This window comes from Mustelus asterias, chromosome 9, assembly GCF_964213995.1.
Source record: "Mustelus asterias chromosome 9, sMusAst1.hap1.1, whole genome shotgun sequence".
Taxonomy (NCBI): domain Eukaryota; kingdom Metazoa; phylum Chordata; class Chondrichthyes; order Carcharhiniformes; family Triakidae; genus Mustelus; species Mustelus asterias.
In genome coordinates, this window is record NC_135809.1 from 64,664,299 (window position 1) to 64,691,735 (window position 27,437).

At 45.2% G+C, this 27,437-nt stretch overlaps 1 protein-coding gene across 1 annotated transcript in view; it reads left to right on the plus strand.

Moving 5' to 3' along the window:
* LOC144498719 (differentially expressed in FDCP 6 homolog) overlaps positions 1 to 27,437 on the plus strand; it is a 92,761-nt gene that overhangs the window by 25,662 nt on the left and 39,662 nt on the right. The window contains exons 4-7 of the mRNA XM_078220291.1: positions 17,622 to 17,852; positions 22,337 to 22,483; positions 23,695 to 23,803; positions 26,793 to 26,983. Coding sequence (XP_078076417.1) covers positions 17,622 to 17,852; positions 22,337 to 22,483; positions 23,695 to 23,803; positions 26,793 to 26,983 — 678 coding nt within the window. The remainder of the gene's footprint in view (positions 1 to 17,621; positions 17,853 to 22,336; positions 22,484 to 23,694; positions 23,804 to 26,792; positions 26,984 to 27,437) is intronic.

The following is a 27,437-nucleotide window of genomic DNA, read 5'->3' on the forward strand; positions in this document are numbered from 1 at the left end:
GATCCATTGTCTGAACTTAATTGCGTGGGTATGCCAAATCTTGGGATAATTTCTTTTGACAGGAAGTTAATCACCGTTCCAGATCCTTGATCTTTGGATGGCGTTGCTTCTATCCATCTGCTGAATCTATCAATAATCACTAACATGTATCTTTTCCCCCTCACCACCTTTCCCATATCCACATAGTCCATGCATAGATGTTTAAATGGTCCTTCAGGAATGGGTATATGCCCTATTGGGGCAGTAATGCCCTTCCTGATGTTATTCTGAGCACACACCTCACACTGACTTAGTATGTAGTCAATCGAGTTTTGCAGGTATGGTGACCAGAATCCTTCCTTCTTGATCTTTCTAGCCACTTCTCCTCTTGCACAGTGGTCCACTCCATGCGCTTCGCTAATTAGTACGGTTAGTAATGATGTGGGTGCTATGACTAATCCCTCCCCATTTCTCCATATCCTGTCCTGTTGTCCCTGTAGTGCTCCTCTATCTTTCCACATTGCCTTTTCAGCTACAGAGGTTTCCTCCTGTAACTGTGCTACATCTTCTAATGTGATCTGAGGTTCGATATCCCCCGTACCTGGCCCTGGGTGCGGCCTTGCTATTTCTACTGGGGCTATCGTAGCCTCAATGCATCCTGACGCTTCTTTAGCTGCCTTGTCGGCTTTGGTGTTTCCCTGTGTGATGCTGTCTGCTCCCTTTTTATGCGCCTGACACTTAATTATGGCTAATTCCCTTGGACCCATCATGGCCCTTATTAAAGCCCTGATTTGACCTTCGTGTTGTATTGGTCCTCCTCCGCTTTTCATAAATCCCCTTTGCTTCCATATTGCCCCAAACAGATGGCAGACCCCGTGGGCATAGGCCGAATCAGTATAAATTTCCAATGCTTCCCCGTTTGCTAGCTCACATGCTCTGGTCAATGCTTTAAGTTCTGCCAGTTGGGCTGAACAGGGCTGTTCACATTTCTCTGCTTCTATGACTTCAAGTGTTTCCCCTTTCTGTTCAACTATGGCATAGCCTGCGTGGTTTCCTAAGTGATCCCTGTAACATGAGCCATCTACATACAGTATCCTTTTCCCTTCTGTCACTAGTCCCTCTGCTCTTAAACCTTTTCTCAGTTTCATAAATGTTTTTGCTTCTCTTAAGCATTCATGTTCTTCTCCTTCATGAGGTAATGGCATGTAATCAGCTGGATTTACTCTGTTGCACTTTATAATCGTGATATCTGGAAATGTAGTTAGCATTCGATAATGATGGATCCTAGCAGGTGTCAGCACAAATTTTCCTTGCTCAATCAATTCAGCTACCTTATGGTATACATGTATGTTTATCGGATATCCCATTGTGACCGTAGCTGCCTTTTCGTACGCCCACCAAGCTGCTGCCAGACCTTGATAGCACGGAGGGTATCCCATTGCTACGTCGTCTAGCTTGGTACTGTAATATGCTACAGCCTGCCTTCGTCTACCCTTGCAATTTTCCTGCATTAACATTGCTGTAGCAAATCCAGCTTCTCTGTTACTCACAAATAAGTCAAAGGGTTTGTCATAGGTCGGTAAAGCCAAGGCTGGTGCCTGTGCCATTTCTCTCTTTATATTCTCAAATGCGTCTGACGCATCTTTATCCCATTTTAGTTTGGCTTTTAGTTCTCCGCACCCTGCCTCCTTCATTATCTTTCGTAGTGCCTGCGTTTTTTCGGCATAGCTCTCCACCCATTCTGAACTGAATCCTGTCATTCCCAAAAATGTCATCATTTGTCCCACCGTCTGTGGTTTCGGAACCTTTAGTACTGCTTCTATTTGCTGTGAAGCTATCTCCTTCTGTCCTGCTGATATTTCTCTTCCCAAGTATTCTACCTTTTTCTGGCACAGCTGCAGCTTTTTCCTGGAAACTTTATGGCCCCCTTCTGCTAGTCTTTTCAATAGTTTTAAACTATCCTTCCTGCATTGTTCTTGTGTTCCTGTGCATAATAATAAATCATCCACATATTGTATCAGTGTTCCTTCCAACTGTATTCCTTCTAAATCTGCTCTCAACACCTGATTGAATACATGTGGGGAATGTTTAAATCCTTGGGGCATCCTATTGTATGTGTATTGTTTCCCCTCGTACGTAAATGCAAAGAGATACTGACTTTCTTGAGCTAGTGGCACACTAAAAAATGCCGAACATAGGTCTATTACAGTAAACCATCTACTTTCAGGTGGTATATTTGTCATCAAGGTATAAGGGTTTGGAACCTCTACTGGCATATCTTCCACTACCTCATTAATTGCCCTTAGGTCATGCACCAATCTCCATTTTTCTCCGTCCGCCTTTTTCACTGGTAGTAGCGGTGTATTACACCTGCTCCGGGTTTCTTTTAATACCCCTGCTTCTATCAATCCCTTAATCGTCCCTCTAATTCCTTCAATTGCTTCTGTCTTGATTGGGTATTGCGGCCTATACGGCCCCTGGCATCCTATCTTTAATCTGACTTCAACTGGATTAGCGTTTTTGACCCTCCCTACATCCGTGTCCTGTCTGGACCACAACTCCTGCGGGAGGGAGTTCAAATCCTGCTCTAACCTCTCTCTCCACTCCAGTTCCTGTTTCTCGATTTGCACTCCTATTGTTATCTGCTTCGGTTTCCCAAGCATTTTAACATCCAAAATTATTTTCGTCATTTGTCCATTGCTGGACGTCCAAATATCTACATTGTCTGTCTGGACAAATTCTAAATCTTGTGCTCTCAACACCATTGGCCCTAGGTCTTTTGATCTGTATCCCGGATTCACTTTCAATGTGACATGTGGCTCCGCCCCAGATACAGAGAACCATTTGTTAACCCATTCATTCCTAACAATGGTGAGGGCTACTCCCTCTAGTCCGATTAAAATACTTCCTGACTTTATTTCCTGTTCTCGTCCTGCCTCCCTTTCCCATTTCTCCTGTATCTCAGGTTCCTGCCCTTCATCAAATATCATTGTACTGTGTAATTCTGTTCTTGGCCATTTGGCTTGTGGAACCCAAGTGTTTATAAGCTTTCCCCAAACTTCCCATATCTGTTTTTTAACTTGTTCCTCTATATCTCCCAACCAATATACATTAACCCCTTCCTTTCCTGGTATTTCAAGTGGATACATTCCCATCAAATCAATTCCTTGTTCAGTGCATTCTAATTTCAGTCCTAAACCTAGGATTGCATCCCTTCCCAATAGATTTAAAGGAGTTTTATCACATACTAAAATAGGTACATGGGTTGTCTTATTTCCAATGGTAACAGGCACCGGCGTCGTCATTCGAGCTAATGTTACTTTCCCCGAGAACCCCACAGTTTTTACAAACTGGTTTGACAATGGTAAGTGATCCGCATATTTCGTTTGCATGCACGTACATGTGGCGCCGGTGTCTATCATCATGGGGACCTCGATCCCTCCTACTCTAACGTTAACTATAGGTTCCTGCTCTGCAGTTTCTGTTATCTGTACGTACTGTCCTACCATTTCGGGGTTCTCTGGGCCTCCCTATGGGGAATTCTGATGGTTTACCGGCCCTTGAAACATCGGGATGCTGTTTGGCGATCCTTGGATCAGTTGTTGGCCTGTCTGCTGCTGGTTTTCTCTCTGTCTGGGGAAATTCCGCGGGCAATTCCTTTTTATGTGCCCTGCCTCCCCGCACCCCCAACACACACCTGAAGGGCCAGGCAGTGGTCCCTGTCTCGGAGTCTGATGATTAACCTGTCCCTGTCCTCTCTGATTCTGATAGGGTGGTCTACCACCTCCCTGTCCTTTCCCATTTCTATTCCAGTCAGTCTGACTTTGCAGGGCGTATGGGTTTTGATAATTTAGGCCATAGGCTCCTGGGTTCATGGACAGTGGGAAGGCAGAAATGTTATAGGTTACGACGGGCTGGCCTCCATCTCCGCTCCCCCCTTTGATTAGTGCAGGTATTTCCTCTGGCTTTTGCTCCACCATCATTGGTGCTATTTTTCTGGGTGCGAGATCCTCTTTTGCCTTCAGTTTATCCTTGCTTTTGATCTCCTCCAACTGTGCCTGAAGGAGTTTACGTTGTACCTCCTTCAGCTGTTTGTCTGCATTCTTTTCATCTTTGCGATGTCTCTCTACTGCATGGGCAACATAATCCACAAACTCTCGGTAATTTTTTGAGTCCAAGCCCACCACTTCCTCCAGCCTTGTCTTAGCTGGGGCTGGCAAGCCCTCTAGGATTGCAGCCCGGAACATGGAGTTGGTCAGTGGGTCTATTAAAATGTCCCTCTCCGTGTCCCTTCTCCACCTTTTTAATTGATTCTCCACATACACCGCTGCATTCTCCTCCTCACCCAGTGGCTCTCCCTTTAGGGTTTTTACATCCATTCGATTGGGGTACATATCCCGCAGTGCCTGCCAGATGTCTTGGCGGTACTGGTCCATTAGTATCCCATCCACCGCTGGGTCATAAGCTGCGGTCGGGATGCCAGCACGTCTCATTACTTCCGCCATTTGGTCCATTCCTAGCACCTTTGTCAGGAGAGCTTTGATGTCGCCCAGTGCCATCCTTTTTCCCACCATCCCTGCCTCCAACTGTCCAATCCACCTTCCAGCCCCATCCAAAATATTGGGTAATTCATTAATTAAATTAGGCAAATCCTGACCTGACCAAGGGATATACTGCGGTCTGCCACCCTTCAGAATCACCGGGAATACCCTTTTCCCTCTCCTATCCACATCTGGAAACTTTACAGGTGAGTGCCTTTCCCGCCTTGATTTTCTTTGCACCCCTAACACTGATTGCCTCCCTTCGTCTTCACTACTCTCTTCTGTTTCTCCTTCCATCTCTCTATATCTTGTCTCTTTTCTCTCTCCCTTTGTGCCCATTCCTCCTTCGTCATCTGTTCTATGTCATATTCTCCCTCAAAATTCATTGTGCCTGATATAACTGGGTACAGTCCCGTGGAGCTCTGTTTCTCTAAGTATGGGGGTGGGGCTACGTTTGGATCTTCCAATTTTGCTTTTTCCTCAAGTTGTACTGGCATCTGCATTCTACCTCCCCTCCATACCCCTCTTCTCTCTTTCCCTTCTTGTTGGAATAGGGCTAATATCTCTAACTCCTTTTCTCGCTTCTCCCTTCTTTTGCTCGATTTATCCTTAATCTTATAGTTCTTTATCATTCCCTTCTGGTCCTCACACCTCTCTATGGACCATGTGCCTTCCTCCGGCCACTGTGTATTGGTCTTATTTGTTCTTTTGGCCCATTTTTTAGAGACGTGTTCTATATCTCCCCTAAGGGCTGGGAACTTATCCCCTAATATCTCCACTGGTGTCTTAACTTGGTGCGCCATTACTCGTCTTTTTGGATCACTGTCACAATTTTTGTCGCTTAGTCCGTCAGAGTTAGGTATTACAGTGATTATTACTTGCTGTATTGTTTTTCCGTGCTCAGTCCCCTGTTTACCTTTCCTTCGGATTTCTTTTGCCAATATCTGTAATTCTAACCGGGGTCCTGATATCCACTTCCCCGTAGTCCCCTGTCCCGGCACTATCTTCCTCTCCCGGGCCAGAGGGTAGTAGGTTTTCACTTGCTCGTCTATGTGTATAAGAATCCTGTATCGGTCAGATCCCTTTATTAATTTCTCTAGGGTTTCCAATTTTATTTCGTCTATCCAATTCCTATCGACTATTCTTTCCCAATTTACATACGGCCACTCATTCTTTATCTCCTCTAAGTTAATTATGTGTGTAATCTTTTTCCAATCCAGTGTTGCTTCCGTTTTTGTTATTATTCAAAGATTAGTTATTTTCAATCTTGTCACCAGGCAGTTTTGTCAGGGTAATTTTTCAAGTTGTTAGTTATTACCCTACCTATATTCCGACTCTCTCTCTTATTTCTGTCCTTCACGCTGTTTTCTCAGACCAGTTTGTTCAAATTGGTCTTTTACTTCCTCTATTCTAGCTGCTACTCCCCTTTCCTGTGCTTAAAATCCACTCCTGTGCTTTTGACTACTGTATTAGGTCAGAGAGTGATCTCTCACTGATCTCTCTCCCTCTCGGTTGACGTCCCTTACCCGAGGTCCTGGGTAGGTTTGGACTGGCAGGTTTTCCCACACTTACTCTCTTCTGGGCAAGTCGTGACCTGAAAAACCCGCTCCAAACCGCTTGACTTAACCTAATTGCATTACTTTAGCTTTCGGCCTTTTTCCCGTCTCACTTTTTACCCATTCACAGACAATACAGTATTCGCAGCGCGCTTTTGCATGCAAAAATTCTGCTCTTCGGATCAGACTCAGTCTCTCAAAATTTTTACACAATTTGGTTTTACCTGTGCAGGATATCTTTTTGGGTTGGGGAGATCCAGGACCAGCAGAGAGCCGGGCGCACCGGGCCTCGAGAAAACCCCTTTCTGACAACAAGGATTTACATGCATGCAAGTCTGCTTACCTTGTTGACAGAAGGCCGGCTGGGGACTTCTCGGTTCCGGTCGGACCACCGTCTCCGCTACTCCTTCCAGATGCTTTTCTGGGCGATCTCTCACCAACCCTGCTAAGCAGCGCCAATTTTGTCGTGGTTCCCCAGGACGACAATTCGTTCACATCGGTTTAAAACAGAGAGTCTGAGCAGTGATCTTCCAAGCAATAGACTTTATTTCTCAGCACAAGAGATAAAGCCGGGAGCGTCCGGAACACTCCAAAGAGCCCTTGGGCTTACAGTCTTTTATGTACATTTCAGCCTCCTATCTCAAGATCCTTATCTCCCTTTTACAGCCTGTCCTTGGTTGTAATCTTACCCTACAGCCCTATCTTTCTTTGGCCACCATTAATTTTAGTTGACCCTTTATCTGTTTTCTTTGCATTTGGTCGTTCCCTGTTATATCTCTTCGTTTCTTAAACCATGGTGGTTATAACTCTTGCTCTTATCTGAACTTTTCTGTTTGTATAATAATCGTGGTTTTGTAAGCTAAGGCGAATGTGTTTAGAAGAAAAGACATCCCCCCTGCTGATTTATGGTCCACTAATGTGTTTAGCAGAAAAGACATTCTCTCTGCTGGTTTATAGTCCACTATTAAGTTGAACCACCGAGCAGTCTTCCTTGTTTTCTTAAGTGACTATTGTCTGCTTTCCTTAATTAGTGATTGCTATATTACTTCTCTAGTTTCTCCACTTTGATCATATCGACTACACTTGATTATATTAGGTCACACGAAGTTATTTTAGGTTATATACCCATCTCACTACTCACCTAAATCTGCTATATCATTTCACTAAAACCTGTGAATCTGAATTTCATACCTAGCTCATACAATATCTAATACAATTTCCCTTACAACTGCAGCCTACCTTTTATACTTTACGCGCTTAAAAAACCCTTCCCAGACTCCTTAGCAGCCCACTTCCAGTTTTCACTTTAAACTTAAAATTCTACTGCAGTATACTGGGATCATATACACTGGGAGTCAGTGAGGATAGGGTTTAGTATACTGGGATCAAATATGCTGGGACTCAGTGAGGATGGGATTTAGTATACTGGGATCATATACACTGGGAGTTAGTGAGGATGGGGTTTAGTATACTGGGATCATATACACTGGGAGTCAGTGAGGATAGGGTTTAGTATACTGGGATCAAATATGCTGGGACTCAGTGAGGATGGGATTTAGTATACTGGGATCTTGTACACTGGGAGTCAGTGAGGATGGGATTTAGTATACTGGGATCATATACACTGGGAGTTAGTGAGGATGGGGTTTAGTATACTGGGAGTTAGTGAGGATGGGGTTTAGTATACTGGGATCTTGTACACTGGGAGTCAGTGAGGATGGGGTTTAGTATACTGGGATCATATACACTGGGAGTCAGTGAGGATGGGGTTTAGTACACTGGGATCATATACACTGGGAGTCAGTGAGGATGGGATTTAGTATACTGGGAGTTAGTGAGGATGGGGTTTAGTATACTGGGATCTTGTACACTGGGAGTCAGTGAGGATGGGGTTTAGTATACTGCGATCATGTACACTGGGAGTCAGAGAGGATGGGGTTTAGTATAGTGGGATCATATAACTGATCCCAATATACTAAACCCCATGCTCACTGACTCCCAGAGTGGTGTTTTCCCACCCCGCCCACCACAGGAACCGTAGTGGGCGGGACACGGACCTTGCAAAGGTCTGTTGACCACCAGCAGGATTTTCCGGCATTGGGACTAGCGCGGCCGGAAAATGTATTTATTAGTGTCACAAGTAGGTTATATTAACACTGCAATGAAGTTACTAGGGGATTTTCACAGTAACTTCAGAACTGCGCACAATACTCTAGCTGTGGCCTAACCAACATTTTACATAGTTCCAACGTAACCTCCCTGCTCTTAAACTGTGTGCCTCGGCTAATAACGTCAAGTATACCATATGCCTTCTTAACCACTTTATTCACCTGTCCTCCTACCTAAAGGGACAGTGTACATCCACACTAAGGTCCCTCTGATCCTCAGTACTTCCCAGGTCCCTGCCGTTGTATTCCTTTGTCTTGTTTGTCCTGCGCAAGTACATTACCTCACACTGAGCGGATTGAATTCCATTTGCCACTGATCAGAATAGAGACATCACAAACTGAGAATATGTTTAATTTATCTCTTTTCAAACAACAAAAAGGTTTTGAAACTCAAAAACCCATACAGACTAACTCTTAAAACTTTAAAAAAAACTGTTTATTACACCCTTGAATTTTAGGTCACTTCCTCTTTTACGTGAGTTGTTATTTTCCATATGCTAAATTTATTTATTCAATTAAATATCAAATGCAATTATGTCCAGGTATGGTAGTTTTAAGAGGAGAATCAAATTATCAGAAGCAGTAATGCCTACAATTGGTGTGGCAGTTAAGTGTAACTAATCACAAACACTTTCATTCAAAGGTCAACAGCTAAGTTTGAATGAGTTAACCTTTTCTACAAAAGGCCAAGCCTTTGGGTCCCCAATTATCACTATGGTGTGATAAACAATCTTGAAGCTGCTGGTCTTGTCTGTGATTCATGATCTACTGATGTTCAAAGAACAAAAGCACAAAATATGCAATGCAGCTTGGAGCTAAATGAGTCCATTTGGACAAGATATGTCTATCAATTTGAAAGAAAATTAAAATTCATAACCTCCACTATATATAAATTCTCAATCTGTAAATTAGATGCACAATGAATTTAAACAGAAAACAGTGAACTCTCTGCCCATTGAGGAAAAAAGAACAAAAGTTTTCAAATTGTACTGACTTCATCACAAACCCTAAAAAGAACAAAATAACAAAGGAGGGAGCACATGGTCTCCTTATACAATGATCAGTGTCTTCAAATTCCAATCTAGATCCCTTTCTTCCACAATTTACGCTAAGCGTATCCAGGATTATTCCAAGCTGAAACTAGTTATTTGCAAATTCCAAGTTATATATTTTGATTTTTTAAAATTTTCATTTAGTTTCTGAGAATTGTGCCCCAAGTAACTTTCACAACATCCTGAGCAATGACTGTGGCCAGCGACCATACCCAAGATTAAGGAATTTCAAACATTTACACTTTCAATCCAGCTCACTGCCTAACGTTCAATTTTAAACTCAGTATTGAAACTACTATTGCAAACTCGCAATTTAGGGAAAAACAACATAAAACATTAAAGCGAGCAACATAAGAAAGAAAAATCCATACAAATGTTTTATTGGAGAACACACTCGTTCATTCGTGGAAGCCTCCCATTCATGCATCATCTCCACAGTGTTTAACTTTTTTTCAGTCACTCTTAATTTAAAACTGAAATGAAAATAGAATATTCAAAGAATACAAGGGAAGTGGGTTAAGACAGTAGTCTTAATTCATCTTTCTTCAAAACTGTGATTAAACTCAAAAGTAAAAGGCAAACTCAGGAACCTCATTCAAAATACAACTCTATACCTTAAGCAAGCAACTTTAGAAACAACTAACAGAACCAGACCATGATGTAGACATCTGAGGTGAGGACACAGTGCCCCACAGTGCCAGGGACCCGTGTTCAATTCCGACTTCAAGTGTCTGTCTGTGTGGAGTTTGCTCTGGTTTCCTCCCACAGTGTGGAGATGCCGGCGTTGGACTGGGGTAAACACAGTAAGAAGTTTAACAACACCAGGTTAAAGTCCAACAGGTTTATTTGGTAGCAAAAGCCACACAAGCTTTCGGAGCTCTAAGCCCCTTCTTCAGGTGAGTGGGAATTCTGTTCACAAACAGAGCTTATAAAGACACAGACTCAATTTACATGAATAATGGTTGGAATGCGAATACTTACAACTATGTCACACTATTTGTAACTCCCACAGTTGCGTGGACCTGCAGAGTTTCACTGGCTGTCTTGTCTGGAGACAATACACATCTTTTTAGCCTGTCTTGATGCTCTCTCCACTCACATTGTTTTGTTTCTTAAAGACTTGATTAGAATCATAGAAATCATAGAAACCCTACAGTGCAGAAGGAGGCCATTCGGCCCATCGAGTCTGCACCGACCACAATCCCACCCAGGCCCTACCCCCACATATTTACCCGCTAATCCCTCTAACTACACATCTCAGGGACAATTTTTAACCTGGCCAATCAACCTAACCCGCACATCTTTGGACTAGTTGTAAGTATTCGCATTCCAACCATTATTCATGTAAATTGAGTCTGTGTCTTTATATGCTCTGTTTGTGAACAGAATTCCCACTCACCTGAAGAAGGGGCTTGGAGCTCCGAAAGCTTGTGTGGCTTTTGCTACCAAATAAACCTGTTGGACTTTAACCTGGTGTTGTTAAACTTCTTACTGTGTCCTCCCACAGTCCAAAGGTGTCAGGTGAGGTGGATTGGCCATGCTAGATTGCCTCTTAGGTGTCCTAAAATGTGTTAATTAGGTGGTAAATGTGTGGGGTTACAGAGATAGGGTGGGGAAAAGGGCCTACGTAAGGTACTATGTCAGAAAGTTGGTGCACACTTAATGGGCTGAATGGCCTCCTTCTGTATTGTAGGGATTCTACCAGAGGGGGTTAAGTAATGCACGTCAATGACTCACAGTAAAGAGAAAAAAAGCACACAGATACTGCCACACACACACAGCCACACAAATGTCCTTATAAACTGAAATTGTGTTTTAAATGTGCATTCAGAATGCAGTGATTCAAAGTATTTTCCAGATGGTTAGAAAGCTTTTTCCAGGCATGCGTTGTTGTTTTATCACTGATCACTGTTTTATCTGACGAAGGAGTAGCGCTCCGAAAGCTAGTGGCGTTTGCTACCAAATAAACCTGTTGGACTTTAACCTGGTGCTGTTAGACTCCTTACTGTGTTTACCCCAGTCCAACGCCGGCATCTCCACATCACTGTTTTATCACCATGCTTAATACCCAGAGGTGGGTCTTCAGGAACTCACTCCTGGTTTTGTATCTTGCCAATTTATGATATTTCCCGATGATGTGAAGGGACATAGTTCCTTCCCCGCCCCATTCTCTAGCACCTTGCCATTTGCTTCTCCCCCTTTTTTGTATTGGTGCAAAGGGCCCAGGGTTTCTTTGCGATGCCAGTGAGGCTTGGGTGCGAGTGGGGCTGATGAATACTTGTCACACAGAGGATTATCCCACGGTCATCCCTGTCCCCATACCCCAGGGCCTCATCCGCCATGTCTCCCACCAATCAATGACTGTCCCCATTGCTGTCTTCATCTGGCTCTCGGTATACTCTGTATAGCACCCAAGAAACAATACTTTTCACTGTAATACATGTGACAATAATAAATCAAATCAAACCCCCATGGGTGCATAACAGTCAATAGTGGAGACTTCAATTAATGACTGTCTCTATCCACCCCTCGATCCCCAAAGGCACACATCATTCCCCTTTGAACTGAGAGTAGAGACTTCAATTCATCACTCTTTATCTGCCTCTATCTCTTTCTGACGCTTACTATGCTTGGCTTCCTTATTCTGCCCTTCTAAGCTGGACTAGTGCAGCACTTTAGAAGCTGCCTGTAAATTATAACATTTCACATTTAAATTAGCTGCTTCCTTCTCCAGCACTGCTCTCTCTCTCTCACATGATGAGAGAGAGTTTGAAATGGCTCATATGAGTAACATACATTTGTGCCTTATCCTCCTCCTCTCACGCTTTTTTCTGCAAATCATCTGTCTCTTGACTCGAGACTGCTAACTGGGAATTAGCTTCCTCAAGTTCGGCTTTTAACCTAACAATCTCTATTTACTTTCACATAATTCTTTCATACAGCTGGCTATCGCTGTAGCCTTACTGAGTTTAGAGATGTATTTCACTTGTCCTTCTCTAACATCCTCCCAATGCTTCTGTCCTACTAGTCCTGGACCCTCCAATACCTTACCGGTGTATTTGATCCACTTTGGCCATTTATGTTTCAGGTACTCCTGGAGTAACTTCTCCCAATCTAGATTATTATCAGCCATTATTTTAATTGGGATACTGTGTGACATTAAGGCGATCACTTAGCTGTGCCCAGCTAGGATTGACGAGGCTACTTCTACGGGCCCAGACCCCTGCTCAGGCACTCCGAGGGTACCGAACTTTACTTGCCGTTATCACTGTTTGTCCAGCATGTCTGTGATTCAGACATGGCGTGACATTAAGGCTTTTCTCCTTTCAGTCTTCCTTTCATTCTTTCCTCACTGGCCAGTGAGCACTCTCTGCTTGTGTGTGGATGTTAAGTGAGTTCAAATGTGAGCACTGTGTTTGAAACTCCATCTTTGCTCACTGTCCACTGTCAAGTAGCCAGATGGTTAGTGCCATGAGGTAGCAGAGGCCCAGAGATGCCCATTCACTCTTAGCAAGTGTTAGCAGAGGAGGGAACAAGAGGAAGAATCCTGTTTGAACAATGGTGAGGTGAGATGCCTGAAGATTGGAGAGTGGCAAATGTTGTGCCTTTGTTTAAAAAGGGCTGCAGGGAAAAGCCTGGGAACTACAGGCCAGTGAGCCTCACATCTGTGGTGGGTAAATTGTTGGAAGGTATTTTGAGAGACAGGATCTACAGGCATTTAGAGATGCAAGGACTGATTAGGGACAGTCAGCATGGCTTTGTGAGTGGAAAATCATGTCTCACAAATTTAATTGAGTTTTTTTGAAGGGGTAACCAAGAAGGTAGACGAGGGCAGTGCAGTTGATGATGTCTACATGGACTTTAGCAAGGCTTTTGATAAGGTACCGCATGGTAGGTTGTTGCATAAGGTTAAATCTCACGGGATCCAGGGTGAGGTATCTAAATGGATACAAAATTGGCTTCTTGACAGAATAAGAAGTTTAACAACACCAGGTTAAAGTCCAACAGGTTTATTTGGTAGCAAAAGCCACACAAGCTTTCGGAGCTCTAAGCCCCTTCTTCAGGTGAGTGGGAATTCTGTTCACAAACAGAGCTTATAAAGACACAGACTCAATTTACATGAATAATGGTTGGAATGCGAATACTTACAACTAATCAAGTCTTTAAGAAACAAAACAATGTGAATGGAGAGAGCATCAAGACAGGCTAAAAAGATGTGTATTGTCTCCAGACAAGACAGCCAGTGAAACTCTGCAGGTCCACGCAACTGTGGGAGTTACAAATAGTGTGACATGAACCCAATATCCCGGTTGAGGCCGTCCTCGTGTGTGCGGAACTTGGCTATCAGTTTCTGCTCAGCGACTCTGCGCTGTCGTGTGTCGCGAAGGCTGCCTTGGAGAACGCTTACCCGAATATCAGAGGCCGAATGCCCGTGACCGCTGAAGTGCTCCCCAACAGGAAGAGAACAGTCTTGCCTGGTGATTGTCGAGCGGTGTTCATTCATCCGTTGTCGCAGCGTCTGCATAGTTTCCCCAATATACCATGCCTCGGGACATCCTTTCTTGCAGCATATCAGGTAGACAACGTTGGCCGAATTGCAAGAGTATGTACCGTGTACCTGGTGGATGGTGTTCTCACGTGAGATGATGGCATCTGTGTCGATGATCCAGCACGTCTTGCAGAGGTTGCTGTGGCAGGGTTGTGTGGTGTCATGGTCACTGTTCTCCTGAAGGCTGGGTAGTTTGCTGTGGACAATGGTCTGTTTGAGGTTGTGCGGTTGTTTGAAGGCAAGAAGTGGGGGTGTGGGGATGGCCTTGGCGAGATGTTCGTCTTCATCAATGACATGTTGAAGGCTCCGGAGGAGATGCCGTAGCTTCTCCGCTCCGGGGAAGTACTGGACAACGAAGGGTACTCTGTCCACTGTGTCCCGTGTTTGTCTTCTGAGGAGGTCGGTGCGGTTTTCCGCTGTGGCGCGTTGGAACTGTTGATCAATGAGTCGAGCGCCATATCCTGTTCTTATGAGGGCATCTTTCAGCGTCTGGAGGTGTCTGTTGCGATCCTCCTCATCCGAGCAGATCCTGTGTATACGGAGGGCTTGTCCGTAGGGGATGGCTTCTTTAACGTGTTTAGGGTGGAAGCTGGAGAAGTGGAGCATCGTGAGGTTATCCATGGGCTTGCGGTACAGTGAGGTGCTGAGGTGACCGTCCTTAATGGAGATGCGTGTGTCCAAGAATGCAACCGATTCCGGAGAATAGTCTATGGTGAGCCTGATAGTGGGATGGAACTTGTTGATGTCATCATAGAGTTGTTTCAGTGATTGTTCACCATGAGTCCAAAGGAAGAAAATGTCATCGATGTATCTAGTGTATAGCATCGGTTGAAGGTCCCGTGCGGTGAAGAAGTCTTGTTCGAACCTGTGCATGAAGATGTTGGCATATTGAGGTGCGAATTTGGTCCCCATGGCTGTTCCGTGTGTCTGGATGAAGAACTGGTTGTTGAAGGTGAAGATATTGTGGTCCAGGATGAAGCGGATGAGATGTAAAATTGCATCTGGAAACTGGCAGTTGTTGGCGCTGAGCACTGAGGCCGTTGCAGCAATGCCATCGTCATGGGGGATGCTGGTGTAGAGTGCCGAGACATCCATTGTGACAAGGAGCGCTCCTGGTTCAACTGCTCCATGTGTGCCGAGTTTCTGTAGGAAGTCCGTCGTGTCGCGACAAAAGCTGGGCGTTCTTTGTACAATGGGTTTCAGGATGCCCTCGACATAGCCGGAGAGGTTCTCGCACAGGGTCCCATTGCCCGATACGATGGGACGGCCGGGTGTGTTTGCCTTGTGTATCTTCGGGAGGCAGTAGAGATCTCCAACGCGGGGAGTACGTGGGATGAGAGCACGGAGGGTGCTCTGAAGGTCCGGATCAAAGGTCTTGATCAGAATGTTGAGTTGATGGGTGTGTTCTTTGGTCGGATCTGCAGGTAACTGTCTGTAGTGTTCCTCGTTGTTGAGTTGTCGGTACACTTGTGTGGCTTTTGCTACCAAATAAACCTGTTGGACTTTAACCTGGTGTTGTTAAACTTCTTACTGTGTTTACCCCAGTCCAACGCCGGCATCTCCACAACATTCTTGACAGAAGCCAGAGGATGGTTGTAGAGAGTTGTTTTTCAAACTGGAGGCCTGTGACCAGCGGTGTGCCTCAGGGATCAGTGCTGGGCCCACTGTTATTTGTCATTTATATTAATGATTTGGATGAGGATAGAGGGGGCATGGTTAGTAAGTTTGCAGATGACACCAAGATTGGTGGCGTGGTGGACAGTGAGGAAGGTTATCTCCAATTGCAGCGGGATCTTGATCAATTGGGCCAGTGGGCTGACGAATGGCAGATGGAGTTTAATTTAGACAAATGCGAGGTGATGCATTTTGGTAGATTGAACCAGGGCAGGACTTACTCAGTTAATGGTAGGGCATTGGGGAGAGTTACAGAACAAAGAGATCTAGGGGTACATGTTCATAGCTCCTTGAAAGTGGAGTCACAGGTGGACAGAGTGGTGAAGAAGGCACTTGGCATGCTTGGTTTCATCGGTCAGAACATTGAATACAGGAGTTGGGACGTCTTGTTGAAGTTATACAAGACACTGGTAAGGCCACACTTGGAATACTGTGTGCAATTCTGGTCACCTTATTATAGAAAGTATATTATTAAACTAGAAAGAGTGCAGAAAAGATTTACTAAGATGCTACTGGGACTTGATGGATTGAGTTATAAGGAGAGGTTGAATAGACTGGGACTTTTTTCTCTGGAGCGTAGGAAGCTGAGGGGTGACCTTATAGAGGTCTATAAAATAATGAGGGGCATAGACAAGGTAGATAATCAATATCTTTTCCCAAAGGTAGGGGAGTCTAAAACTAGAGGGCATAGGTTTAAGGGGAGAGATACAAAAGTGTCCAGAGGGGCAATTTTTTCACACACAGGGTGGTGTGTACCTGGAACAAGCTGCCAGAGGTAGTAGTAGAGGCGGGTACAATTTTATCTTTTAAAAAACATTTAGATAGTTACATGGGTATGAGGGCTATACAGGGATATGGGCCAAATGCGGGCAATTGGGATTAGTTTAGGGGTTTTTAAAAAAAGGCGGCATGGACAAGTTGGGCCGAAAGGGCCTGTTTCCATGCTGTAAACCTCTATGACTCTAATTGTTCCTGCATTCTTTAATTTCTTTTCTGCCCAGGTTGGGTATTTGCTGAGGAAATTGTTCATTAAGGCAATTACTTAACTGTACCTAACAAGGATACCAAAAGTTGACCTTCAGAATAGGGTATTCTGGGAATACCCTATTGGTGAACAAAAAAAATCACTTGCACAGAATATTTTATACAACTCAATCTTTAATAAGGCTAAAAAAACTCAGTGAACGTGAACTATTCTTTCCAGGAAGTTGATCAGGCTCCCTTACAGCAGGGTGATCTTTTTCTCCAAGTCCTGGACTCAGGGTACCTTCCTTCGTGTGTTGGTTGTTCCTGCAGGTCGATACTGCCGATGGCTCTGATGTTCCTTCTTTTATCCAGGTTCTCCTGGCGCCGAGTCTGATACACTTACACACCTGGCCCGAATTCTATTGTCTCATTAAGACTTCAACTCATTAATAGAAATAAACAGGACAGTCCTGTTTAATCAGGTTAAGTTAATCAAGATCCCATTTTCCTCTGGAACACTCCTGTACAACCAGCTATTGGCCAATTATGGAGTCTGATGGTCTATTTGTTTATTGTTCTTCCTGTCTTCATGCCTGTGCAGTCATCCTCTTTTCCATCATGCTCTTGCAGACATTTCACTGTTAGCCCCATAAGTCCACAGATGTAGTATACTGGAATCATATACACTGGGAGTCAGTGGGAAGTGGTGGAGTATACTGGAATCATATACACTGGGAGTCAGTGGGAAGTGGTGGAGTATACTGGAATCATATACACTGGGAGTCAGTGGGAAGTGGTGTAGTATACTGAGGTCATATACACTGGGAGTCAGTGGGTGGCAGTGTAGTATACTGAGAACATATGTTTTTCTCCTTTCAGTCTTCCTTTCATTCTTTCCTCACTGGCCAGTGAGCACTCTCTGCTTGTGTGTGGATGTTAAGTGAGTTCAAATGTGAGCACTGTGTTTGAAGCTCCATCTTTGCTCACTGTCCATTGTCAAGTCGCCAAATGGTTAGTGCCATGAGGTAGCAGAGGCCCAGAGATGCCCATTCACTCTTAGCAAGTGTTTAGCAGAGGAGGGAACAAGAGGAAGAATCCTGTTTGAACAATTGTTCTTTAATTTTTTTTCTGCCCAGGTTGGGTATTTGCTGAGGAAATTGTTCATGGCCATGGGACAGGAATGGCTTCATGAGGAGGAACTGACTGACTACTTTACCCAGAATCCTTCCCTGGCAGGGATGGTCACGGTCTGGCAATTCCTGGAGATGATGGAGTCAGGGAGGTTTACCAAATCCGCCAGTAAGAAGTCCCTCGCTCTCGGGATCCAGTCAGTTTATGAAGAGCTGGTATTGGACGTGACGCAGAAGGTCAGTGGGTACCTTCTAAACCTCTCATAACCCTGTTTTCACAATGCTCAGAGCCCTGTTGGAATTGTCACCAATATCTGCTCCCCCAACCTATGGAAAACACGAGGGGGCTCTCCGAGCTGAATCAGTGAAGGCCTATGTCAAATGGGGATTTTGAGCTGACACCTAGATTCAACAACTCTCTTGGGTTTGGAGGGGCTCATGAGTCCATAAGATTGAGGCAATGTAAATATGCCCTTGGAAAGATGACATTCCTATTCACCAACTTGCGTGCATTGTCTAGAGAGCAGGTGGGTTCTGTTCATATGGAATTAGCTAATCTCAGTCGCATCAGCTAAACTGGCCTCAGGACCTCTATGTAGAAAGAGGAGGAGTAGCCTTAAATAATGCGAGGGGAGATAAGGTGGGGATGGATTATTATTCATCTTCCTCTATGCTCCTCCTGCATGCCCCGTTAGCAATTCTTAGAATCTTAGAAACCCTACAGCACAGAAAGAGGCCATTCGGCCCATCGAGTCTGCACCGACCACAATCCCACCCAGGCCCAACCCCATTATCCCTAGATATTTACCCACTAATCCCTCTAACCTACGCATCCCAGGACACTAAGGGAAATTTTAGCATGGCCAATCAACCTAACCCGCACATCTTTGGACTGTGGGAGGAAACAGGAGCACCCGGAGGAAACCCACGCAGACACGAGGAGAATGTGCAAACTCCACACAGACAGTGACCCAAGCCGGGAATCGAACCCAGGTCCCTGGAACTGTGAAGCAGCAGTGCTAACCACTGTGCTACCGTGCCGCCAATTCTTTCTTCAACTCCTTGTTCTTTGTACCTACACTACTTTCTCTTGTTCTTCCTCCAGTTTTCCCTATTCCCAATCTTCCTCCTCTTCCTCCCCTCCTCCTCTCCAACTTCCCCTCCTCCATCCCATTTCTGCTTCTCCTCTTCCTCTCCTCTTCTTCCTCTGCACCAATCCACCCCTCCCTCCCTCCCTCCCTCCCCAACACACACACACACACACAGCTTCCCTGGAGCAGTCTACTAACTGCCCTGATACATAACTTCTGACTGTCTTCTGCCTAAGAGAGAGATCCACCCCCTGGGGTGATTACCCACTCAAGCTAGGTGACCCTCTTCTTCTGTGTTGTCCTTAAAGAAACAATCACCCCACCCTTACTCTATTCTGCCCTCTGGTCCTAGACTCTTCCACAAGGGGAAACAACCTCTCAGAATCTACTCTGTCAAGCTCCCTGAGAATCCTATAATTCTTAATAAGGTCACCTCTCCTTCATCTAAACCCTAATGGGTACAGGCCTAAGCTACTCAACTCTCCTCATAAGAAAATTCCTCCATACCCAGGATCAGCCTAATGAACCTTCTCTGAACTGCCTCCTATGCCTGTATATCTTCCCTGAGATAAAGGGACTGGGGAGGTGGTGGTGTAGTGGTATTGTCGCTGGACTAGTAATCCAGAGAGCCAGGGTAATGCTTTGTGGGCCCAGGTTCGAATCCCATCACGACAGATGGTGAAATTTGAATTCAATTAAAAAATCTGAAATTTAAGCTCTCATCATGAAGCCATTGTCAATTGTTGGAAAAACCCATCTGGTTCACTAATGTCTGGTCTGCCATCCTTACCTGGTCTGACCTACTTGTGACTCCAGACCCACAGCAATGTGGTTGACTCTTAACTGTCCTCTGAGATCGGCAATTAGGAATGGGCAACAAATGCTGGCCCAGCTAATGATGCCCACATCCAATGAAAGAATTTTTTTAAAATCCAGATGTAGTCTAACTAATGCCTTGTATAATTTTAGTAAGACGTCCCTATTTTTATACTCCATTCCCTTTGAAATACAGGTCAACATTCCATTGCCTTCCCTATTACCTGATGTATTCGCATGCTAGCTTTTTGTGATTTATGTACGAGGACCCCCAAATCCCTCTGTGCCGCAGCTTTCTGCTGTCTTTCTCCATTTAAATAATATTCAGCTCCTTTATTCTTTCTGAAAAAGTGGAAAGTTTCACATTTTCGGGGCAGCACAGTGGTTAGCACTGCTGCTCACAGCTCCAGGGGCTTGGGTTTGATTCACGGCTTTGGTCATTGTGGAGTTTACATGTTCTCCCCGTGTCTGCGTAGATTTCCTCTGGGTGCTCCAGTTTTCTTCCACAGTCCAAAGATGTGCGGGTTAGTTGCATTGGCCATGCTAAATTGCTCCTTAGTGTCCCAGAATGCATAGGTTAGAGGGATTGGTGGGGTAAATATGTGGGGTTAAGAGGATAGGGGCTGGATGCGATTGTTGTTGATGCAAACACGATGGGCTGAGTGGCCTCCTTCTGCACTGTAGAATTCTATCATTCTATGATTCTAAACATGAAAATAAATAATTCTAATTTCTAATTTATCACTTTTTCAGTTCCAAATAAACAACATTCTTCATATAGACTTAAAACCCATTTTAAATATAGTTACCAATCATAGATATATGAGGCGGCATGGTGGCACAGTGGTTAGCACTGCTGCCTCACAGCGCCAGGGACCTGGGTTCGATTCCCGGCTTGGGTCACTGTCTGTGTGGAGCCTACACGTTCTCCCCGTGTCTGCGTGTGTTTCCTCCGGGTGCTCCGGTTTCCTCCCACAGTCCGAAAGACGTGCTGGGTGGTGCATTGGCCATGCCATATTCTCACTCAGTGTACCTGAACAGGTGCTGTAGTGTGTCAACTAGGGAATTTTCACAGTAATTTAATTGCAGTGTTAATGTAAGCCTACTTACGGCACTAATAAATAAACTTTAAAATATACTTGTTCTAACCTGGGTTAACAGCCTTGGAGCTTCTACAGAGATTTTGTGGAGATAGAGAGAGCAGGCTTCTGTCTTTGAAAAGCAACTGAACTCTAAATTGAACAGGAAGCTGTTTCTCTGCTACAAACCTAACTCTTCCTGTTAACCATATTGTGGCATGACCCAGTATACCTAAGCAAAACCTTCCATTCTTTTAATAAAATCTAACCCAAGGGAAATCTCCATTTATAAACAACAGTCCATTAACTCTATCTTAGTAACCACATGGCTGAAATGAGGAAGGATCCTGCTGTCCAGCATCTGAGCTGCATATTAACCAGACACACTGACTGGCTGTTTTAAAAAAAACATTGAATTTTAAAACATTCTACAGAGACAGAAAATATATAAATAACACAGTATCATCACATTTTCCAATGACAGATTAAGCTAACCAGTCTATTGTTATTTTTTTTTGTCTGTCTCCCTTTTTGAATAAGGATGTTATATTGGCAGTTTTCCTATCCTCTGAGATGTTTTCCAGAATTTAAGGATTCTTGAAAGATTGCCACCAGTGCATCCATTCCTTCCTTTGTTATCCTACGATGAAACTCATCAGGTCTAGGGAACTTATTATTTAAAGATGTTCTTGCTGTCCGTTTTTATATTACTTGTGAGCTTGTCCTCATAGTTTACCTTTTCCCTCTATTATTTTCTGGTCATCTCTTGTTGATTTTTAAAACTTTCCCAATCCTCTGTTTTACCACGAATCTTTGTCACATTGTATGTTTTATCTTTTAGTTTAATATTGTCCTTAACTTCCTTGGTTAACCATGGTTGATTTATCATGAATTATTTTCATAAACGTCTGCTATTACTTAACTCCTTTTCCAATTCACTCCAACCAACTCTGCCCTCATTCCCGTGTAATTACTCTCATATAGGTTTGTTTCTGACTGAAGTTTCTCACTCTCACACTGAATGCTAAATTCTATAATTAGTAACATTCTGTTATGGTCACTGTTTCCTAGGGGATCTCTTATTCTGTGATTGTGTTATTAAACCTGCCTCATTACACATTGCCAGATCCAAAATAGCCTGATTCCTAGTTGGACTGTGGGAGGAAACTGGAGCACCTGGAGGAAACCCATGCAGACATGGGAGAATGCGCAGACTCCACTCAGTCACCCATGGCCAGAATCGAACCCGGGTCCCTGTGAGGCAGCAGTGCTAACCACTAAGCCACCGTGCCACCTCCACCACAAACCTACCTTGGGTCTCACTGAACTGAGGTAGTGAGAAACCCTACAATCGGGCTTCTTGGGATGATGGCACTGTGACTGTGATTCGTGTAGTTTACAGTGTTGTTCAGCCATTGGAGGATGAGGGGGAACAAGTCAGAGATTCCAGAGCAAATAAAGAGCCTGGTCTCCTCCAGTTACTTTGCAAGCAGCCGCTGTGAGGGAGCCAGCCACTCAGAGTTTGCTAGGCTCCACACTGTCTGTTAAAGTTCCCTGCACCTCCTTTGTGCTTTAGAGGTGGGAACCATGTGGGATCACACCAGATGATCATGCCCTTTGACAGCATTACCTATGTTTCTCTGAGAATCAACCAGCCAGGCTATATCCCATAAAGCTTTCCCGCCCCTTATTTGTTTGACCTCACTTCTTGCTTTCTGTTGGTGACTTCCTGCAGGGGTACATGTGGAAGAAAGGTCAGGTTCGGCGGAATTGGAATGAGCGCTGGTTTGTCCTGAAGGCTTCCCACATTCACTATTATGCCAATGAGGACCTCAAGGAGAAGAAGGGGGAAATTCATCTCGATATGGACAGCACAGTTGAGGTGAAAACCATGGAGGATAGACTGACATGTCAGACATTGGGTAGAGTCTGTCACTGTATAACACTGGGGTACAATACTCGGGGGACAGGTCTGTCACTGTATAACACGGGTACAATACTCGGGGAACAGGTCTGTCACTGTATAACACTGGGGTACAGTACTGGTGGGGACAGGTCTGTCACTGTATAACACTGGAGGTGACGATCACGAGGGGTCACGGGCTCAAGCTGAGAGGGGCGAAGTATAACTCAGACATCAGAGGGACGTTTTTTACACAGAGGGTGGTGGGGGCCTGGAATGCGCTGCCAAGTAGGGTGGTGGAGGCAGGCACGCTGACATCGTTTAAGACTTACCTGGATAGTCACATGAGCAGCCTGGGAATGGAGGGATACAAACGATTGGTCTAGTTGGACCAAGGAGCGGCACAGGCTTGGAGGGCCGAAGGGCCTGTTTCCTGTGCTGTACTGTTCTTTGTTCTCTTTGTTCTTTGGGGTACAATACTCGGGGGACAGGTCTGTCACTGTATAACACTGGGGTACAGTACTGGTGGGGACAGGTCTGTCACTGTATAATGCTGGGGTACAATACTCGGGGGACAGGTCTGTCACTGTATAACACTGGGGTACAATACTGGTGGGGACAGGTCTGTCACTGTATAACACTGGGGTACAATACTCGGGGGACAGGTCTGTCACTATAATTCTGGGGTACAGTACTGGTGTAGACATGTCACTGTATAACACTGGGGTACAGTACTGGTGGGGACAGGTCTGTCACTGTATAACACTGGGGTACAGTACTGGTGGGGACAGGTCTGTCACTGTATAACACTGAGACACAGTACTGGTGTAGACATGTCTGTCATTGTATATCACTGGGATACAGTACAAGGGGGGACAGGTCTGTCACTGTAACACTGGGGTACAGTACTGGGGGGACAGGTCTGTCACTGTATATCACTGGGGTACAGTACAAGGGGGGACAGGTCTGTCACTGTATAACACTGGGGTACAGTACTGGGTGGACAGGTCTATTAATCTGGAACCTGGGCTCTTTATTTTTAATTGACTGAGCAATATTCTGCTTTCTCGGTTACTGCTCTTTTATATTTTTTCTTTCTTCCGATTGCTCTGTCATTTTTCCTCAGTTGGACTCACTTCTCTCATGCTGCTGTGTCAATTCTTTATTGTGTGCTGTGTTCTCTCCTGCAGGTCCTCCCCGATAAAGAAGGGAAGCGATGTTTGTTCTGTATTAAAACTGCAAACCGTACGTACGAGTTGAGTGCGTCCGACACAAAACGTCGACAGGAATGGATAGACAGTGAGTGGTCAGACAAACCTGTCTGTGTAGCGCCTGTTGTTTTAAGTATTATGGGTGGTGATTTGGTTCCAAAACATCTGCTGCATGGTGTGTCACCTAGATTCTGAATTCCAGCAAATCTCCTGGCGGGGGGTGAGGAGAGGATGGTGTGGTGGGTATCTCACTGGACTAGTAATCCAGAATCTGGGGACACGGGTTCAAATCCCACCATGGCAGCTACTGGAATTGAAATGAATAAAATCTGGAATATAAACCTATTCTCAGTAATGGTGGCTGTAATGTTGTGGGGTTGTGTAGTAATGATGACAAAGGACTACAGCTCAAATGCTTCAGTATAAGATTTTCAGCCTCTCTGTCACTGTATAACACTGAGGTATGTACGCCATGCCCGTAGCCATACTGCTGAGAACTCCTACGCTGCCCACATGTCACTTTCTATGTCCAGGTCATGGCAATATACACATGTATACACATTCTACATCTTCCCCATTGTAGTTGGGACAATCCATAATCACAATGTAGAGAACATGATGTGGAGATGCCGGCGTTGGACTTGGGTGGGCACAGTAAGAAGTCTCACAACACCAGGTTAAAGTCCAACAGGTTTATTTGGAATCACGAGCTTTTGGAGCTCTGTTCCTTCGTCAGATGGGGACTCCTGATGAAGGAGCAGTGCTCCAAAAGCTCGTGCTACCAAATAAACCTGTTGGACTTTAACCTGATGTTGTGAGACTTCTTACATTGTAGAGAACAATACTGAAATAGCAGTAACAAATCATTGGATAACTTGATTGCACAGAACACAAGCTTGAACCAAGACTTGGCATAAAGCCCAAATGTGTACCTTCCCCCATCTTTTCCAGAACAGCGTGCACATATACATATAAGAGGCAACTGGATGGGTGCATGAATAGGGAGACAATAGAGGGATATGGACCAAGTAAGGGCAGAAGGTTTTTTTTAGTTTAGTTCGGGTATCATGATTGGCACAGGCTTGGAGAGCGGAAGAGCCTATTCTTGTGCTGTACTTTTCATTGTTCTTTATATACACTATAGTCCTGAAGGTCTGCTCAGCCACCCCGAGAGTATCATTACACCAGTTGGCTGTGCCTGGCAGGCAGCCTGGTTATTGTCCACATGGAGGATGGTATCAGGCGGCCTGGGTGGTCACACTGGCTGCAGAACTTGCTACATTGATAGCAGGAGGGAACTCCATCTCCACTGGTGCAGGGGACACTGATTGTGAACTCGGTGTGTCAGCCTCTGTGGCAGTCGGTGGTGGCAGTTTGAGTGCCTGTAGCAGATGACGCCGGTTCCTGACATACAGGGCACCACCTGAGATGACCACATAACTGTTGGGTTGGGGGGGCATGGCTGTAGACCACTGCCAGTTTGTCATAGCCACGTGTGATTTGCATTCTGACCGTCCAGTATCCAGAGTGCAGAGTCTGCTGGCATTATGGTCATAGTATCTTTTCCCTCTTTGTCGCCATTTCATGAGGGCTCCCTCACACTTGTTTTCACTTCAGGCAGCAGCAGGATTTTGGTGACAGGGATCATGGTTCTGGTGCATCTGGAGAACATTCTCGGTGCTGGTGAGGGCAGACCCTCTCTTGACAGATTGTGCAGAGTAAATAATGCGGTGAAGAAATCATTGTCACGGAGGCATTTTGAGTAGGTGCTTTGCTGAATGTATTGCACGTTCCACCAAACCATTGGAGTGTGGGTAGAGGGAGCTGATTGTAATATGTTCAAAATCCCATGTCGCTGCAAAATCCTCGAACTCTCTGGAGACAAGCTGCCGGGCATTGTCCGCTATTAGCCTCTGGCAAATGCCATATGTGGCAAAGTGCCTCTTCAGCTTTCCAATTACTCTGCTGCTCTTCATGTCAGGTTAGAAATTAGCTTCATACCACCCTGAGAATGAATCAACAAGGACCAGATGATGTCTCCCATTCCACTCACACACATCTGCTGCAGTGAGTGATCATGGAAGGTTCCGAGGCCTCATGGAGGTGCAGTGGTTCTTTGCTTTGATGAGGCTTGAGTGCATTACATGGTGTGCATCTGGACACTTCCCTCTCTATGTCAGTGTACATTGAGAGCCAGTATGTGTTTTCCTTTGTTCTACACTGTGTTGCTTCACCCCCGACTGTCCTTGCTGGGGTTGCTGGGTGTAGCACATCTGCAGAGATCAGGGGATGATGACCCTCTGGCCATGCAATGTGGTTCACTCTTAACTGCCCTCCAAAATAGCCTAGCAAGCCACTCAGTTCAAGGGCCACTAGGGACGGGCAGCAAATGATGGCCTTGTCAGTAATGTCCACATCCCATGAGATAATGAAGAGACCATTTTGAGGAGAAATGTAGCTGGGGGACTGGGCATGTGCGCTGGAATTGGTAGGAGTGCTGCTACTTTTGACATCCGAGCTTCAGCCAACATACTCTCTATCATACACAGCTGCAGCATTCAGGACCTCCTCCACCATCGCTATTAATGCAATCATCAACCTCTCTCCAGGTAATTACTGATTAATTTCTCCTGCCACACACTGAGATCGTGGACGCATTTGATGCTTTCCAAAATTGTTTAAGTTGGTGCAGCCAGTAAGCAGTGGGTGTTGTGCCTAGTGGTGAAAACCTTGCTCCTGACTTCAGGGGTTCTGACTGAGGGACATTATTTCTTTATCGACAATGTCCTGCTTTCTCTTGGATTTCCACCCATGGATAAATGCCTGACCATGTGACAGTTTGTGTATCTCTGAACAGAAAACGACAGGAGGATAGAGTCCTGGTGAGGGGAGGGCTTGAACCACAACAACTTATGGGGAAAAGGCAGGAGAATGGAGATGAGAACAAAATCAGCCATGATTGAATGGCGGAGCAAACTCGTTGGGCCGAGTGGCCTAATTCTTATGGTCTTATGGTTCTTTGTGCTGTGTTACTGTGCAGATATCACTGAATTTTCCCTGTTCTTTGTGCAATGCAGGTATCTCTGCTTCAATTTGGATTCAGACTGAGAACAGGAGGTCGCTGTATATTGAGCAGAAAGAGAGACGGCGGTTGCAGCGGCAGCAAGCTGCACACAGGAAACTGGAGAGGAAAATGGAGGAGGAGCGTCTGGTGGAGCTTCAACAGGAGAAGGAGAGACAACTTTTGGAGATTGAACACCTTAGGCAGGTGTGTGTGTGGTGTGTGTGTGTGTGTGGGGCAGTGTTTGCGTGTGTGCCAGAGGGAGAGAGTGTAATTATTCCTGTTTGTGTGTGTGTGTGAGAGAGGGTATCAGTGTTCTTGTTTGTGTGTGTGTGTGAGGGTCTGTGTTCCTGTTTATGTTTTTGTGTGTGAGAGAGACAGTGGCCACGATTTTACCAGTTTGCCCCACCCGTCAATGGGCGAAGCAAGCCTGTTAAATTGCGTGAGAAATCAGAATCATGCCCGATTTCTGGGCTCTCACGATCTGGAGGGGCCTAGAGGGCCGGGGCCCATGGGGGCATGGCCAGGCCAGGGTGGCCCGATTGGGGAGGGAGGTGTCCTGCTGCGCACTCTGCCTGCGATCGTCATGGGATGGGTAAGGGTGGGGGGGGCGCTGCCAGTCTGTATCAGATCGGTGGGGGAATGGGGCATGATCATTCTG